Source organism: Oncorhynchus gorbuscha, linkage group LG19 (assembly GCF_021184085.1).
Source record: "Oncorhynchus gorbuscha isolate QuinsamMale2020 ecotype Even-year linkage group LG19, OgorEven_v1.0, whole genome shotgun sequence".
NCBI classification, from domain to species: Eukaryota; Metazoa; Chordata; class Actinopteri; order Salmoniformes; family Salmonidae; genus Oncorhynchus; species Oncorhynchus gorbuscha.
In genome coordinates, this window is record NC_060191.1 from 60,774,542 (window position 1) to 60,791,714 (window position 17,173).

Here is a 17,173-nt window from a genome sequence, read left to right on the forward strand (position 1 = left end):
GGCGGCGTAGTGTGTTACTGATCGTAGGCTTTGTTACTTTGGTCCCAGCTCTCTGCAGGTCATTCACTAGGTCCCCCCGTGTGGTTCTGGGATTTTTGCTCACCGTTCTTGTGATCATTTTGACCCCAAGGGGTGATATCTTGCGTGGAGCCCCAGATCGAGGGAGATTATCAGTGGTCTTGTATGTCTTCCATTTCCTAATAATTGCTCCCACAGTTGATTTCTTCAAACCAAGCTGCTTACCTATTGCAGATTCAGTCTTCCCAGCCTGGTGCAGGTCTACAATTTTGTTTCTGGTGTCCTTTGAAAGCTCTTTGGTCTTGGCCATAGTGGAGTTTGGAGTGTGACTGTTTGAGGTTGTGGACAGGTGTCTTTTATACTGATAACAAGTTCAAACAGGTGCCATTAATACAGGTAACGAGTGGAGGACAGAGGAGCCTCTTAAAGAAGAAGTTACAGGTCTGTGAGAGCCAGAAATCTTGCTTGTTTGTAGGTGACCAAATAATTATTAATTATTTAATGAATTTAATTTGCAAATAAATTCATTAAAAATCCTACAATGTGATTTTCTGGATTTTTTTTATTATTTTGTCTATTATAGTTGAAGTGTACCTATGATGAAAATGACAGGCCTCTCTCATCTTTTTAAGTGGGAGAACTTACACAATTGGTGGCTGACTAAATACTGTTTTGCCGCACTGTATGTTATAATATGAGTTTACATATTGAACCTGTTTAGCTGTACTGTACTATATGGCCACAGTTCAAAAAGTAATACAGGGGAAGGAGCCTAAAAGAGGTGTTGAGACGGAGCCGGGGGGATTTTCTGGCAAATGCACAGCCCAAAACGCTATATCTGCAGCACTGGGTTGCACAGTAATCCGGTGTGTGTGTGTGTGTGTGTGTGTGTGTGTGTGTGTGTGTGTGTGTGTGTGTGTGTGTGTGTGTGTGTGTGTGTGTGTGTGTGTGTGTGTGTGTGTGTGTGTGTGTGTGTGTGTGTGTGTGTGTGTGTGTGTGTGTGTGTGTGTGTGTGGGAGAGCAAGATGGATATTGAGTCCGTATTTGATCTGATAATACATGTTTGTCCAGACAAGAACTAATCCTAGTGAAAAACTGAAAAACACTTCATCACAGTCTGACATGGGTTTCAGGAACCCAGAATAATCAACATAATCTGGGACTAGGATTTTTCCGCCAAATATGGATGTTACTTTTGCAGCTCAATAATATCCTCCAGTCTAGCCTACATTTGAATGATAGTCTTTTCACATAACAGCTAAAGAACTATTCTTCCCATCCACCGACAGTAAGAGTCTTCCGTATCTAATCGACTGGGACGGTTTCCTTGTATTTACTGGCATCGAGGACACTGTGTCTGGACTATGCACAGGGGAGATGGTGTACAATGACCTAACGGTGGCGGAGGCCATTTTCTACCGGCAGCGCCTGCCATTCCACAGCAGACACGTCATAGGAAGAACACTTAAGAGTATCTAGGGGAATCATAGTGGATAGGTCTCATCTCCATAGAGAATGTCTCTAGAGGACCTGTCTTTTTCCATGTCACTGGGTCCCTTGGAGAACAAAAAACAAGTGGCCAGATGTAATACACACACACCACGTGATCATACACAAACACACCTGGATATACACACCAAGCGCTCGTACACAAATTACAACCACAAATAATGGCAGAGGTAGAGACAGTACACAAACTTACAGAATTGGAGGCTGAGGCTCACGATGGCCAGCACTGCCCCCACCACCACCAGGAGGATGAAGAGGTTTCTAGCCAGCATCTTGACATGTGATTGGTCAGTCTCCCTGTCAGTCAGCCACCCACACCTTGCCCCATTCCTGCTGTCTAAATAGACACAACAAAGACAAGCAACATTATGAAACAAACATGTCTATAACAGGCCTCTAAACCAAAAACGTTTCTGCACACAATGGAAAACAAGTTTGTACCATTTTCCACTACACATCCTGCCTTCTATGAATAGACCAATGAGAGAGCATGGATCTACGATCTAGGAACCATCAGGGAGGGAAAGGAAGAAAGAAAATGATTTTTTTAAAACTACCATTTACATCAGTTATACACAAAGCAACCCTGCTATTAGACAGACTAAAAATAAGAGCATGGCTAGATGAGGTGAAAGGATGCCTCAATCAGAATCCTCAATCACCTCCCCTCAGAAATGGCCTACATGGCTGAGATGTTCTCTCAAGTCATGTTCATTATAAGGTTTATATTTGGACTTAGAGAGTTCAAAACGTGGTAAACTAAACTGTCTCCAAAATCTTTTTGCTTTTCAATGTATAAATGTTTATATGTAACCAGCCTGTATGTACAGTATCTTAACGTGGTGAAACTCTTCTGTAGAAGTCCTGTCGTGCTTACTGCTACATTGTAGTAGGCTACTAGCGAGGAGATACTATTTCATGATGATTGTAGTAGGCTACCAGCGAGGAGATACTATTTCATGATGATTGTAGTAGGCTACTAGCGAGGAGATACTATTTCATGATGATTGTAGTAGGCTACCAGCGAGGAGATACTATTTCATGATGATTGTAGTAGGCTACTAGCGAGGAGATACTATTTCATGATGATTGTAGTAGGCTACCAGCGAGGAGATACTATTTCATGATGATTGTAGTAGGCTACTAGCGAGGAGATACTATTTCATGATGATTGTAGTAGGCTACTAGCGAGGAGATACTATTTCATGATGATTGTAGTAGGCTACCAGCGAGGAGATACTATTTCATGATGATTGTAGTAGGCTACTAGCGAGGAGATACTATTTCATGATGATTGTAGTAGGCTACCAGTGAGGAGATACTATTTCATGATGATTGTAGTAGGCTACTAGCGAGGAGATACTATTTCATGATGATTGTAGTAGGCTACTAGCGAGGAGATACTATTTCATGATGATTGTAGTAGGCTACCAGCGAGGAGATACTATTTCATGATGATTGTAGTAGGCTACTAGCGAGGAGATACTATTTCATGATGATTGTAGTAGGCTACTAGTGAGGAGATACTATTTCATGATGATTGTAGTAGGCTACCAGTGAGGAGATACTATTTCATGATGATTGTAGTAGGCTACCAGTGAGGAGATACTATTTCATGATGATTGTAGTAGGCTACCAGCGAGGAGATACTATTTCATGATGATTGTAGTAGGCTACCAGCGAGGAGATACTATTTCATGATGATTGTAGTAGGCTACCAGCGAGGAGATACTATTTCATGATGATTGTAGTAGGCTACCAGTGAGGAGATACTATTTCATGATGATTGTAGTAGGCTACCAGCGAGGAGATACTATTTCATCATGATTGTCGTAGGCTACCAGCGAGGAGATACTATTTCATGATGATTGTCGTAGGCTACCAGCGAGGAGATACTATTTCATGATGATTGTAGTAGGCTACCAGCGAGGAGATACTATTTCATGATGATTGTAGTAGGCTACCAGCGAGGAGATACTATTTCATGATGATTGTAGTAGGCTACCAGTGAGGAGATACTATTTCATGATGATTGTCGTAGGCTACCAGCGAGGAGATACTATTTCATGATGATTGTAGTAGGCTACCAGTGAGGAGATACTATTTCATGATGATTGTCGTAGGCTACCAGCGAGGAGATACTATTTCATGATGATTGTAGTAGGCTACTAGTGAGGAGATACTATTTCATGATGATTGTAGTAGGCTACCAGCGAGGAGATACTATTTCATGATGATTGTAGTAGGCTACCAGTGAGGAGATACTATTTCATGATGATTGTAGTAGGCTACCAGCGAGGAGATACTATTTCATCATGATTGTAGTAGGCTACCAGCGAGGAGATACTATTTCATGATGATTGTAGTAGGCTACCAGCGAGGAGATACTATTTCATGATGATTGCACTAATTAAAACAATGTTGACGCATTGTGACAGTTTGTCTGTTCGCCTCGACTACAATGCTATGCTGACCAGCTGCAAGGGAAGGAATTATTTGGTAGCTAGCGAACTGGCTAACTGTAGCTAGATCATCTTGTTATAGCTAACACATCAGTACCACCGGTATAACAGTTAAAGTTACAGCTTGTAAAGATAAATATGCGGTAATGAACTTGTATTTTGTTCGCGGAATCTACCTTAATAACGTTGTTATTACAAAACGCTAAGCCTTTGTTTACAATGTACCTATTCAACACAGAGTCGTGGGAACACGCTAAGTAGCTAAACTGACTAACATATTGCTTGCTGGTCGTTTATCTCGGATCATCTTACCCGGTAGTCTCAATCAGAAGTTGAATCCACCCAGCGCCGTGCTGGCTTGTACTCTTCTAGACTCCCTAGCGATGTGCCGTCGTGCTGGCTGTCCTGTGTCCTGCCGGGGGACTCCACCGTGCTGCCCTAGCCTCCTACTGTAGGTTCAGATGCAACTGAAATGTAATCCTACTGTAGGTTCAGATGCAACTGAAATGTAATCCTACTGTAGGTTCAGATGCAACTGAAATGTAATCCTACTGTAGGTTCAGATGCAACTGAAATGTAATCCTACTGTAGGTTCAGATGCTCCTGAAATGTAATGGCTCGCTGCGCCGTCTCCCGGAAAACCTTCGCTATGCATTCGATTACATCTCTTCTTTTGTCTTGCATCTCCACAATTCCGGTGTGAGACGTGGAGGACCGCCGGGTTAACCTGCCATCAACATTATTCTACGGCGATCAACCGATATGATGTTGTGATTTTTAAAAAAATTATAGAATTGCATCAAAATAGGAATCATTTTGCAGAGAAACAGCTTGATCGTTAATGTTCCCGCCACATGCATCTACTTATACTAGTCCTAAAAATAAGTCAATGATTTTGATGATGATGATGTAGAAGAGGTGATCCCCCTGGCTGATGAAGAAAGGAGGGAAGTGAAGACAGATGAGAGGGGGAGAAGAAAAGCAGCAAGAACCTCAAGGGAAGAAGAGAATGCTGGGAAGTTGTTAGAAATGAACACACACAAACTAACAGAGAGAAAGACAACAACCCATATTTATGTTGATTTATTTTCCATGTTGTACTTTAACTGTTGGCACATCGTTATAACACAGTACATGGCCATAACATGACATTTGAAATGTCTCTATTCCTCTGAACATTTACATTACATTTAAGTCATTTAGCAGACGCTCTTATCCAGAGCGACTTACAAATTGGTGCATTCACCTTATGACATCCAGTGGAACAGTCACTTTACAATAGTGCATCTAAATCTTAAAGGAGGGGGGGGGTGAGAGGGATTACTTATCCTATCCTAGGTATTCCTTAAAGAGGTGGGGTTTCAGGTGTCTCCAGAAGGTGGTGATTGACTCCGCTGTCCTGGCGTCGTGAGGGAGTTTGTTCCACCATTGGGGGGCCAGAGCAGCGAACAGTTTTGACTGGGCTGAGCGGGAGCTGTACTTCCTCAGTGGTAGGGAGGCGAGCAGGCCAGAGGTGGATGAACGCAGTGCCCTTGTTTGGGTGTAGGGCCTGATCAGAGCCTGGAGGTACTGAGGTGCCGTTCCCCTCACAGCTCCGTAGGCAAGCACCATGGTCTTGTAGCGGATGCGAGCTTCAACTGGAAGCCAGTGGAGAGAACGGAGGAGCGGGGTGACGTGAGAGAACTTGGGAAGGTTGAACACCAGACGGGCTGCGGCGTTCTGGATGAGTTGAAGGGGTTTAATGGCACTCTGAAAGTTTGTGAGTGTGTAATGTTTATTTTACTTGTGTTTATTATCTATTTCACTTACTTTGGCATTGTTAACATTTGTCTCCCAAGCCAATAAATGCCTTTGATTTGAGAGAGAGGCTTGTTCACCTAGCCATCAAACTATCTGCACTGACTCTATGCACACTCACAAGACTATATATATACACACACACACACACACACTACACTGACACTCTCACACAACATCCACACCCATTCACATACACTAAATATGCACACACATACACACACGTGCATACCAGCACACGCACACACATGTACTTTTACACTCATCATATTCTGCTGTTGCTGTTCTTTATTTTACTCCTATTATCTATCCTGATGCCTAATCACTTAACCCTGCTTTCATGTACATATCTACCTCAAATATCTCATACCCAAGCACAGTGATCTGGTAATGGTCTTCCCTGTATATAGTTCCATTCTTTTGTCATTTATTCCACACACATTCACATACACTACATCGTTTCTTTATACCCTGCATCATTGGGAAGGGCTCGTCAGAAAGCGTTTCATGGTTAAGTACCCGATGTATTTGGGGCACGTGACAAATACGATTTGATTTTGAATATCCTCCTGACAATACTGACACCGTGTGGACAAAGTTGACAACATGTTCTTGAGATAAAAGCACATTTTAGCCTGGTCAGCACCATTGAGGACTTTCACCATTTCCACAACTGGTAGGGAGTTACTAATAGTTAAGGAAGGACCACATAATTCCATCCAGCTCATAAGGAGGGATCAGCCAATGAATTAAACTCATGAGTAAACATTCCATAACTGCAGGTGGCAGTAAATCGCCAAGCTTGGCTTCCTACCTGTTCCAACAACACACACCAGGTGGCAGTAAATCGCCAAGCTTGGCTTCCTACCTGTTCCAACAACACACACCAGGTGGCAGTAAATCGCCAAGCTTGGATTCCTACCTGTTCCAACAACACACTCCAGGTGGCACTATGAACGCCTTTCAGTTTGTTTACCAACTCATAGAAGTAGTAGAAGAAGAAAATTGACTACTTCAAAATGGAGATGACCTCAATGGTGCTGCCTATGCGCTCACAGTCTCCATAATGCTAAAACTGTTAATGCAATGTTACTCCCAATAGTAGTGGACAGTGACTGGACCTTGCCTTGGTGAATGCAGGGACATTTTACTATCCTGCAACCTTGACCCTACAGATGATTAATCATATACCAGTAGACATAACATATCACCGTCAGACAAAATTATGTAGAAGCATTTTTTTTGTATCTTTATAACAGAGGAGGCTGGTGGGATGAGCTATTGGAGGATGGGCTCATTGTAATGGCTGGAATAGAACAAATGGAATGGTATCAAACACATCAAACATATGGAAACCACGTATTTGACTCCATCCTCCCCTCAGAAGCCTCCATTGCTGCAGCCACCTATACATATTTTGGTGTGTTTTCACAGTCTATCTGTTTGTGGATAATGTTTATTTATTTATCCAGGTTAATCTCATTGAGATAACTTGCCTCGTATGAACCATCCTGATCTTGCGAGCTTACATTCTGTTCATGAGATCAGGTTCGTTGGAGGCTGGTCCGTGACTAGCCTCGTATGAACCATCCTGATCTTGCGAGCTTACATTCTGTTCATGAGATCAGGTTCGTTGGAGGCTGGTCCGTGACTAGCCTCGTATGAACCATCCTGATCTTGCGAGCTTACATTCTGTTCATGAGATCAGGTTCGTTGGAGGCTGGTCCGTGACTAGCCTCGTATGAACCATCCTGATCTTGCGAGCTTACATTCTGTTCATGAGATCAGGTTCGTTTGAGGCTGGTCCGTGACTAGCCTCGTATGAACCATCCTGATCTTGCGAGCTTACATTCTGTTCATGAGATCAGGTTCGTTGGAGGCTGGTCCGCGACTAGCCTCGTATGAACCATCCTGATCTTGCGAGCTTACATTCTGTTCATGAGATCAGGTTCGTTGGAGGCTGGTCCGTGACTAGCCTCGTATGAACCATCCTGATCTTGCGAGCTTACATTCTGTTCATGAGATCAGGTTCGTTGGAGGCTGGTCCGTGACTAGCCTCGTATGAACCATCCTGATCTTGCGAGCTTACATTCTGTTCATGAGATCAGGTTCGTTTGAGGCTGGTCCGTGACAAGCCTCGTATGAACCATCCTGATCTTGCGAGCTTACATTCTGTTCATGAGATCAGGTTCGTTTGAGGCTGGTCCGTGACTAGCCTCGTATGAACCATCCTGATCTTGCGAGCTTACATTCTGTTCATGAGATCAGGTTCGTTTGAGGCTGGTCCGTGACTAGCCTCGTATGAACCATCCTGATCTTGCGAGCTTACATTCTGTTCATGAGATCAGGTTCGTTTGAGGCTGGTCCGTGACTAGCCTCGTATGAACCATCCTGATCTTGCGAGCTTACATTCTGTTCATGAGATCAGGTTCGTTGGAGGCTGGTCCGTGACTAGCCTCGTATGAACCATCCTGATCTTGCGAGCTTACATTCTGTTCATGAGATCAGGTTCGTTTGAGGCTGGTCCGTGACTAGCCTCGTATGAACCATCCTGATCTTGCGAGCTTACATTCTGTTCATGAGATCAGGTTCGTTGGAGGCTGGTCCGTGACTAGCCTCGTATGAACCATCCTGGTCTTGCGAGCTTACATTCTGTTCATGAGATCAGGTTCGTTGGAGGCTGGTCCGTGACTAGCCTCGTATGAACCATCCTGATCTTGCGAGCTTACGTTCTGTTCATGAGATCAGGTTCGTTTGAGGCTGGTCCGTGACGGCACTGATATGACAAAAAAGAACAGGTGAAAAAAGTGTTAGTTCACTTGTTCTGTTCTTTCTCGTCAGGGTAGGAGAAGGATGAGAGACAATGAAACAGAGGGATTGAAGATAAGATTCCTTCTGAAGTCATTTGAATGAGAACTGCTTTGACAGAACGCAGCCTTGTGGACACGGGAACTTTGACAGCACTGATTAACTTGTGCTTGCCAGGACAACTTTCCAAAAAGTATTCCAATGGCTAGTTCCCAGAGTTTTCAATCATTTGCTATTCTTATACAATGTGGATCAAACAGGGGCGATTACAATGATCTTCTGAGTTCTGGTTTTCAAAGTATCTGTGTCAACCATAAAGGAAGAAGGCCCACTCTGGAGTAAGGAATTTCCTATGAGGATGGATGGAGCATAGAAATATAATAATTAGAATACAGTTAAAGTAATGAGGGAGGCAGGGAGAGAGAGAGAATGTGCCTAATCTTGAACATTTAGCAAAGTGGGGTTGAGGATATAATTTGAGGACACTGAGAAAGATCAACAGTGCCAGACTTCTGTATCACTGTCTGTACCATGCATACCACCAAATTCCAACGGTCTACTCATGTCATGTGGTTGAATTGTTACTATGGCCACAGACTACACTCTCTCTCACACACACATGTACAGTAGTTCTTAACGCCACCTTTATCCATCACAGTAACATTTACTTCATACTTAAAAACCGTATCTCTTGTACTGAGGCCACTGAGTGTCTACTGGTCATACCATTTCACAATGATGTAGCTTCACATGGAAGCTTCTTGAAAATGACAACAACAATGTTTGATAACACTAGGCCTGTTTCGCTGAACCACTTCTGATAACACTAGGCCTGTTTCACTGAACCACTTCTGATAACACTAGGCCTGTTTCACTAAACCACTTCTGATAACACTAGGCCTGTTTCACTGAACCACTTCTGATAACACTAGACCTGTTTCACTGAAACCACTTCTGATAACACTAGGCCTGTTTCACTGAACCACTTCTGATAACACTAGGCCTGTTTCACTGAACCACTTCTGATAACACTAGGCCTGTTTCACTGAACCACTAAACCAGGCCTTTTCTAAACCACTTCTGATAACACTAGGCCTGTTTCACTGAACCACTTCTGATAACACTAGACCTGTTTCACTGAACCACTTCTGATAGCACTAGGCCTGTTTCACTGAACCACTTCTGATAACACTAGGCCTGTTTCACTGAAACCACTTCTGATAACACTAGGCCTGTTTCACTGAAACCACTTCTGATAACACTAGGCCTGTTTCACTGAACCACTTCTGATAACACTAGACCTGTTTCACTGAACCACTTCTGATAGCACTAGGCCTGTTTCACTGAACCACTTCTGATAACACTAGGCCTGTTTCACTGAAACCACTTCTGATAACACTAGGCCTGTTTCACTGAACCACTTCTGATAACACTAGGCCTGTTTCACTGAAACCACTTCTGATAACACTAGGCCTGTTTCACTGAACCACTTCTGATAACACTAGGCCTGTTTCACTGAACCACTTCTGATAACACTAGGCCTGTTTCACTGAACCACTTCTGATAACACTAGGCCTGTTTCACTGAAACCACTTCTGATAACACTAGGCCTGTTTCACTGAACCACTTCTGATAACACTAGGCCTGTTTCACTGAACCACTTCTGATAACACTAGGCCTGTTTCACTGAAACCACTTCTGATAACACTAGGCCTGTTTCACTGAACCACTTCTGATAACACTAGGCCTGTTTCACTGAACCACTTCTGATAACACTAGGCCTGTTTCACTGAACCACTTCTGATAACACTAGGCCTGTTTCACTGAAACCACTTCTGATAACACTAGGCCTGTTTCACTGAAACCACTTCTGATAACACTAGGCCTGTTTCACTGAACCACTTCTGATAACACTAGGCCTGTTTCACTGAACCACTTCTGTTAACACTAGGCCTGTTTCACTGAACCACTTCTGATAACACTAGGCCTGTTTCACTGAACCACTTCTGATAACACTAGGCCTGTTTCACTGAACCACTTCTGATAACACTAGGCCTGTTTCACTCAACCACTTCTGATGTCATGTTTTGTCATTATTATCATGTCTTGTCCCTGTGCTTCCCCTTCTATTCGTTTCCCTCTGCTGGTCTTATTAGGTTCTTTCCCTCTTTTTATCCCTCTCTCTCCCCCTCCCTCTCTCACTCTCTCGCTCTCTCTTCTCTCTATCGTTCCGTTCCTGCTCCCAGCTGTTCCTATTCCCCTAATCATCATTTAGTCTTCCCACACCTGTTCCCGATCCTTTTCCCTGATTAGAGTCCCTATTTCTCTCCTTGTTTTCCGTACCTGCCCTGTCGGATCCTCATCTATAATTCACCGTGCTGTGTCTATGTTTTGCCCTGTCGTGTCGTGTTTCCCTCAGATGCTGCGTGGTGAGCAGGTGTCTGAGTCTGCTAGGTTCAAGTGCCTTCCCGAGGCAACCTGCAGTTCTCGATCAAGTCTCCAGTCTGTTCTTGTCTTTACGAGTAGTATTATGCTTTTTGTTTTGTAAAGTTTCTTACTGGATTAAAAACTCTGTTTTCGCCAAGTCGCTTTTGGGTCCTCATTCACCTGCATAACAGAAGGATCCGACCAAGGAATGGACCCAGCGACTACAGACGCTCGTAACACTGCCGTCGAGATCCAAGGAGCCATGCTCGGCAGACACGAGCAGGAATTGTCTGCTGCTCGCCATGCCGTGGAGAACCTGGCCGCTCAGGTTTCCGACCTCTCTGGACAGTTCCAGAGTCTTCGTCTCGTGCCACCTGTTACTTCCTGGCCTGCCGAGCCTCCGGAACCTAGGGTTAATAACCCACCTTGCTACTCCGGGCAGCCCACGGAGTGCCGCTCCTTTCTCACCCAGTGTGAGATTGTGTTCTCTCTCCAACCCAACACATACTCTAGAGAGAGAGCTCGGGTTGCTTACGTCATTTCACTCCTTACTGGCCGGGCCCGAGAGTGGGGCACAGCTATCTGGGAGGCAAGGGCTGATTGTTCTAACAATTACCAGAACTTTAAAGAGGAGATGATTCGGGTTTTTGACTGTTCAGTTTTTGGTGGGGAGGCTTCTAGGGCCCTGGCTTCCCTATGCCAAGGTGATCGATCCATAACGGATTACTCTATAGAGTTTCGTACTCTTGCTGCCTCTAGTGACTGGAACGAGCCGGCGCTGCTCGCTCGTTTTCTGGAGGGACTCCACACAGTGGTCAAAGATGAGATTCTCTCTCGGGAGGTTCCTTCCAGTGTGGACTCTTTGATTGCTCTCGCCATCCGCATAGAACGACGGGTAGATCTTCGTCACCAGGCTCGTGGAAGAGAGCTCGCATCAACGGTGTTTCCCTGCTCCGCATCGCAACCATCTCCCTCCTCTGGCTCTGAGACTGAGCCCATGCAGCTGGGAGGGATTCGCATCTCGACTAAGGAGAGGGAACGGAGGATCACCAACCGCCTGTGCCTCTATTGCGGATTTGATGGACATTTTGTTAATTCATGTCCAGTAAGAGGCCAGAGCCCATCAGTAAGCGGAGGGCTACTGGTGAGCGCTACTACTCAGGTCTCTTCATCTAGATCCTGTACTACTATGTCGGTCCATCTACGCTGGACCGGTTCGGGTGCTACATGCAGTGCCTTGATTGACTCTGGGGCTGAGGGTTGTTTCATGGACGAAGCATGGGTTCGGAAACATAACATTCCTTTCAGACAGTTAGACAAGCCTACGCCCATGTTTGCCTTAGATGGTAGTCATCTTCCCAGTATCAGATTTGAGACACTACCTTTAACTCTCACAGTATCTGGTAACCACAGTGAGACTATTTCTTTTTTGATTTTTCGTTCACCTTTCACACCTGTTGTTTTGGGTCATCCCTGGCTAGTATGTCATAATCCTTCTATTAATTGGTCTAGTAATTCTATCCTATCCTGGAACGTTTCTTGTCATGTGAAGTGTTTAATGTCTGCCATCCCTCCCATTTCTTCTGTCCCCACTTCTCAGGAGGAACCTGGCGATTTGACAGGAGTGCCGGAGGAATATCATGATCTGCGCACGGTCTTCAGTCGGTCCCGAGCCAACTCCCTTCCTCCTCACCGGTCGTATGATTGTAGTATTGATCTCCTTCCGGGGACCACTCCTCCTCGGGGTAGACTATACTCTCTGTCGGCTCCCGAACGTAAGGCTCTCGAGAATTATTTATCTGTGTCTCTTGACGCCGGTACCATAGTGCCTTCTTCCTCTCCGGCCGGGGCGGGGTTCTTTTTTGTTAAGAAGAAGGACGGTACTCTGCGCCCCTGCGTGGATTATCGAGGGCTGAATGACATAACGGTTAAGAATCGTTATCCGCTTCCCCTTATGTCATCAGCCTTCGAGATTCTGCAGGGAGCCAGGTGCTTTACTAAGTTGGACCTTCGTAACGCTTACCATCTCGTGCGCATCAGAGAGGGGGACGAGTGGAAAACGGCGTTTAACACTCCGTTAGGGCATTTTGAGTACCGGGTTCTGCCGTTTGGTCTCGCCAATGCGCCAGCTGTTTTTCAGGCATTAGTTAATGATGTTCTGAGAGACATGCTGAACATCTTTGTTTTTCTCTATCTTGACGATATCCTGATTTTTTCACCGTCACTCGAGATTCATGTTCAGCACGTTTGACGTGTTCTACAGCGCCTTTTAGAGAATTGTCTCTACGTAAAGGCTGAGAAGTGCTCTTTTCATGTCTCCTCCGTTACTTTTCTCGGTTCCGTTATTTCCGCTGAAGGCATTCAGATGGATTCCGCTAAGGTCCAAGCTATCAGTGATTGGCCCGTTCCAAGGTCACGTGTCGAGTTGCAGCGCTTTTTAGGTTTCGCTAATTTCTATCGGCGTTTCATTCGTAATTTCGGTCAAGTTGCTGCCCCTCTCACAGCTCTTACTTCTGTCAAGACGTGTTTTAAGTGGTCCGGTTCCGCCCAGGGAGCTTTTGATCTTCTAAAAGAACGTTTTACGTCCGCTCCTATCCTCGTTACTCCTGACGTCACTAGACAATTCATTGTCGAGGTTGACGCTTCAGAGGTAGGCGTGGGAGCCATTCTATCCCAGCGCTTCCAGTCTGACGATAAGGTTCATCCTTGCGCTTATTTTTCTCATCGCCTGTCGCCATCTGAGCGCAACTATGATGTGGGTAACCGTGAACTGCTCGCCATCCGCTTAGCCCTAGGCGAATGGCGACAGTGGTTGGAGGGGGCGACCGTTCCTTTTGTCGTTTGGACAGACCATAAGAACCTTGAGTACATCCGTTCTGCCAAACGACTTAATGCCCGTCAAGCTCGTTGGGCGTTGTTTTTCGCTCGTTTCGAGTTTGTGATTTCTTACCGTCCGGGTAGCAAGAACACCAAGCCTGATGCCTTATCCCGTCTGTTTAGTTCTTCTGTGGCTTCTACTGATCCCGAGGGGATTCTTCCTTATGGGCGTGTTGTCGGGTTGACAGTCTGGGGAATTGAAAGACAGGTTAAGCAAGCACTCACGCACACTGCGTCGCCGCGCGCTTGTCCTAGTAACCTCCTTTTCGTTCCTGTTTCCACTCGTCTGGCTGTTCTTCAGTGGGCTCACTCTGCCAAGTTAGCTGGTCATCCCGGTGTTCGAGGCACTCTTGCGTCTATTCGCCAGCGCTTTTGGTGGCCGACTCAGGAGCGTGACACGCGCCCGTTTTGTGGCTGCTTGTTCGGACTGCGCGCAGACTAAGTCGGGTAACTCTCCTCCTGCCGGTCGTCTCAGACCGCTCCCCATTCCTTCTCGACCATGGTCTCACATCGCCCTAGACTTCATTACCGGTCTGCCTTTGTCTGCGGGGAAGACTGTGATTCTTACGGTTGTCGATAGGTTCTCTAAGGCGGCACATTTCATTCCCCTCGCTAAACTTCCTTCCGCTAAGGAGACGGCACAAATCATTATCGAGAATGTGTTCAGAATTCATGGCCTCCCGTTAGACGCCGTTTCAGACAGAGGCCCGCAATTCACGTCACAGTTTTGGAGGGAGTTCTGTCGTTTGATTGGTGCGTCCGTCAGTCTCTCTTCCGGGTTTCATCCCCAGTCTAACGGTCAAGCAGAGAGGGCCAATCAGACGATTGGTCGCATACTACGCAGCCTTTCTTTCAGAAACCCTGCGTCTTGGGCAGAACAGCTCCCCTGGGCAGAATACGCTCACAACTCGCTTCCTTCGTCTGCTACCGGGTTATCTCCGTTTCAGAGTAGTCTGGGTTACCAGCCTCCTCTGTTCTCATCCCAGCTTGCCGAGTCCAGCGTTCCCTCCGCTCAAGCGTTTGTCCAACGTTGTGAGCGCACCTGGAGGAGGGTGAGGTCTGCACTTTGCCGCTACAGGGCACAGACTGTGAGAGCCGCCAATAAACGCAGGATTAAGAGTCCAAGGTATTGTTGCGGCCAGAGAGTGTGGCTTTCCACTCGCAACCTTCCTCTTACGACAGCTTCTCGTAAGTTGACTCCGCGGTTCATTGGTCCGTTCCGTGTCTCCCAGGTCGTCAATCCTGTCGCTGTGCGACTGCTTCTTCCGCGACATCTTCGTCGCGTCCATCCTGTCTTCCATGTCTCCTGTGTCAAGCCCTTTCTTCGCACCCCCGTTCGTCTTCCCTCCCCCTCCCGTCCTTGTCGAGAGCGCACCTATTTACAAGGTACATAAGATCATGGACATGCGTTCTCGGGGACGGGGTCACCAATACTTAGTGGATTGGGAGGGTTACGGTCCTGAGGAGAGGAGTTGGGTTCCGTCTCGGGACGTGCTGGACCGTTCACTCATTGATGATTTCCTCCGTTGCCGCCAGGATTCCTCCTCGAGTGCGCCAGGAGGCGCTCGGTGAGTGGGGGGTACTGTCATGTTTTGTCATTATTATCATGTCTTGTCCCTGTGCTTCCCCTTCTATTCGTTTCCCTCTGCTGGTCTTATTAGGTTCTTTCCCTCTTTTTATCCCTCTCTCCCCCCTCCCTCTCTCACTCTCTCGCTCTCTCTTCTCTCTATCGTTCCGTTCCTGCTCCCAGCTGTTCCTATTCCCCTAATCATCATTTAGTCTTCCCACACCTGTTCCCGATCCTTTTCCCTGATTAGAGTCCCTATTTCTCTCCTTGTTTTCCGTACCTGCCCTGTCGGATCCTCATCTATAATTCACCGTGCTGTGTCTATGTTTTGCCCTGTCGTGTCGTGTTTCCCTCAGATGCTGCGTGGTGAGCAGGTGTCTGAGTCTGCTAGGTTCAAGTGCCTTCCCGAGGCAACCTGCAGTTCTCGATCAAGTCTCCAGTCTGTTCTTGTCTTTACGAGTAGTATTATGCTTTTTGTTTTGTAAAGTTTCTTACTGGATTAAAAACTCTGTTTTCGCCAAGTCGCTTTTGGGTCCTCATTCACCTGCATAACATTTGATAACACTAGGCCTGTTTCACTGAACCACTTCTGTTAACACTAGGCCTGTTTCACTGAACCACTTCTGATAACACTAGGCCTGTTTCACTGAACCACTTCTGATAACACTAGGCCTGTTTCACTGAACCACTTCTGATAACACTAGGCCTGTTTCACTGAACCACTTCTGATAACACTAGGCCTGTTTCACTGAACTACTTCTGATAACAATAACACTAGGCCTGTTTCACTGAAACCACTTCTGATAACACTAGACCTGTTTCACTGAACCACTTCATGCATATCATGTTGATCATTTCATTGCTGGTTATAGTATGCATATTGTTTATTTATTTCTTGCTGTTGTTTTAAATTGTTTTTATTGTGTGATCTTGAGTGAACAGCCCATCCATTTAACCTGTTGGATCCTAACTAAGAAGCATCCCTGCAGTCCCGTGGCTCTCAGATGGCCCCGAGTGGGCCCCTTCCTGTGTCCTGGGGCCAGGGTACAGAGTGCAGCAAGCAGGTCTCTGATTATTGATGATTAAATCAGGCATTGGTTCAGTGGAGGCTCCAAGGCTGTCCTGGGCTGCCTGGCTGGCCGGCTGTCTGTCTGTCTCACATTCCTGGGTCTATTCCCGCAGTAATATCTGAAGGTATGGCAGTAATATGAGCCAGGCTGCCTACTAAACGTGCCTCCACTTAGAGAGGCCTCTTCCACAGGACCATACGGCAATGAGAGTCATGGGATGGGGAGGGTGTGTGTGATTGGAAGTAGTGTGTGTGTGTGTTTCTTATATAGGCCTAGTCAGTATCTGAGAATGTTTTAAATTGACAATATGTCTGCATCATGACACAGATGTCTAGTTTTATGACTGGTGTCACATTGTTTGTATTACACACCGCAAAAAAATGTTGACCTCAACTACATATCTCTTACCATTAGAATGCATTGACTTGATGTCTTACCAAGGTCATTTTGCTTACTTTAACTTAACCTAAAAAAGTATTGAAACAAGTCAGAATATCTGAAAACAAGACAAATTACCTTGATGCATTTTCTGGGTGAGGGAGATCAATTCAAAACAAATCATTTTAACTTTATTATCTCAATGCAAATTTTTTAAATATTTTTTGTGCAGTTTGCCTGCATGTTGCATCACTGTTCCA

At 45.7% G+C, this 17,173-nt stretch overlaps 1 protein-coding gene across 1 annotated transcript in view; it reads right to left on the reverse strand.

Moving 5' to 3' along the window:
- Window positions 1-4,798, reverse strand: part of LOC124005803 (2-phosphoxylose phosphatase 1-like) — a 48,505-nt gene extending 43,707 nt beyond the window's left edge. Inside the window, exons 1-2 of the mRNA XM_046315366.1 lie at window positions 4,302-4,798; window positions 1,721-1,864 (exon numbers count right to left, since the gene is read on the reverse strand). Coding sequence (XP_046171322.1) covers window positions 1,721-1,799 — 79 coding nt within the window. The 5' untranslated portion in view covers window positions 1,800-1,864; window positions 4,302-4,798. The remainder of the gene's footprint in view (window positions 1-1,720; window positions 1,865-4,301) is intronic.
- Window positions 4,799-17,173: the final 12,375 nt, after the last annotated feature.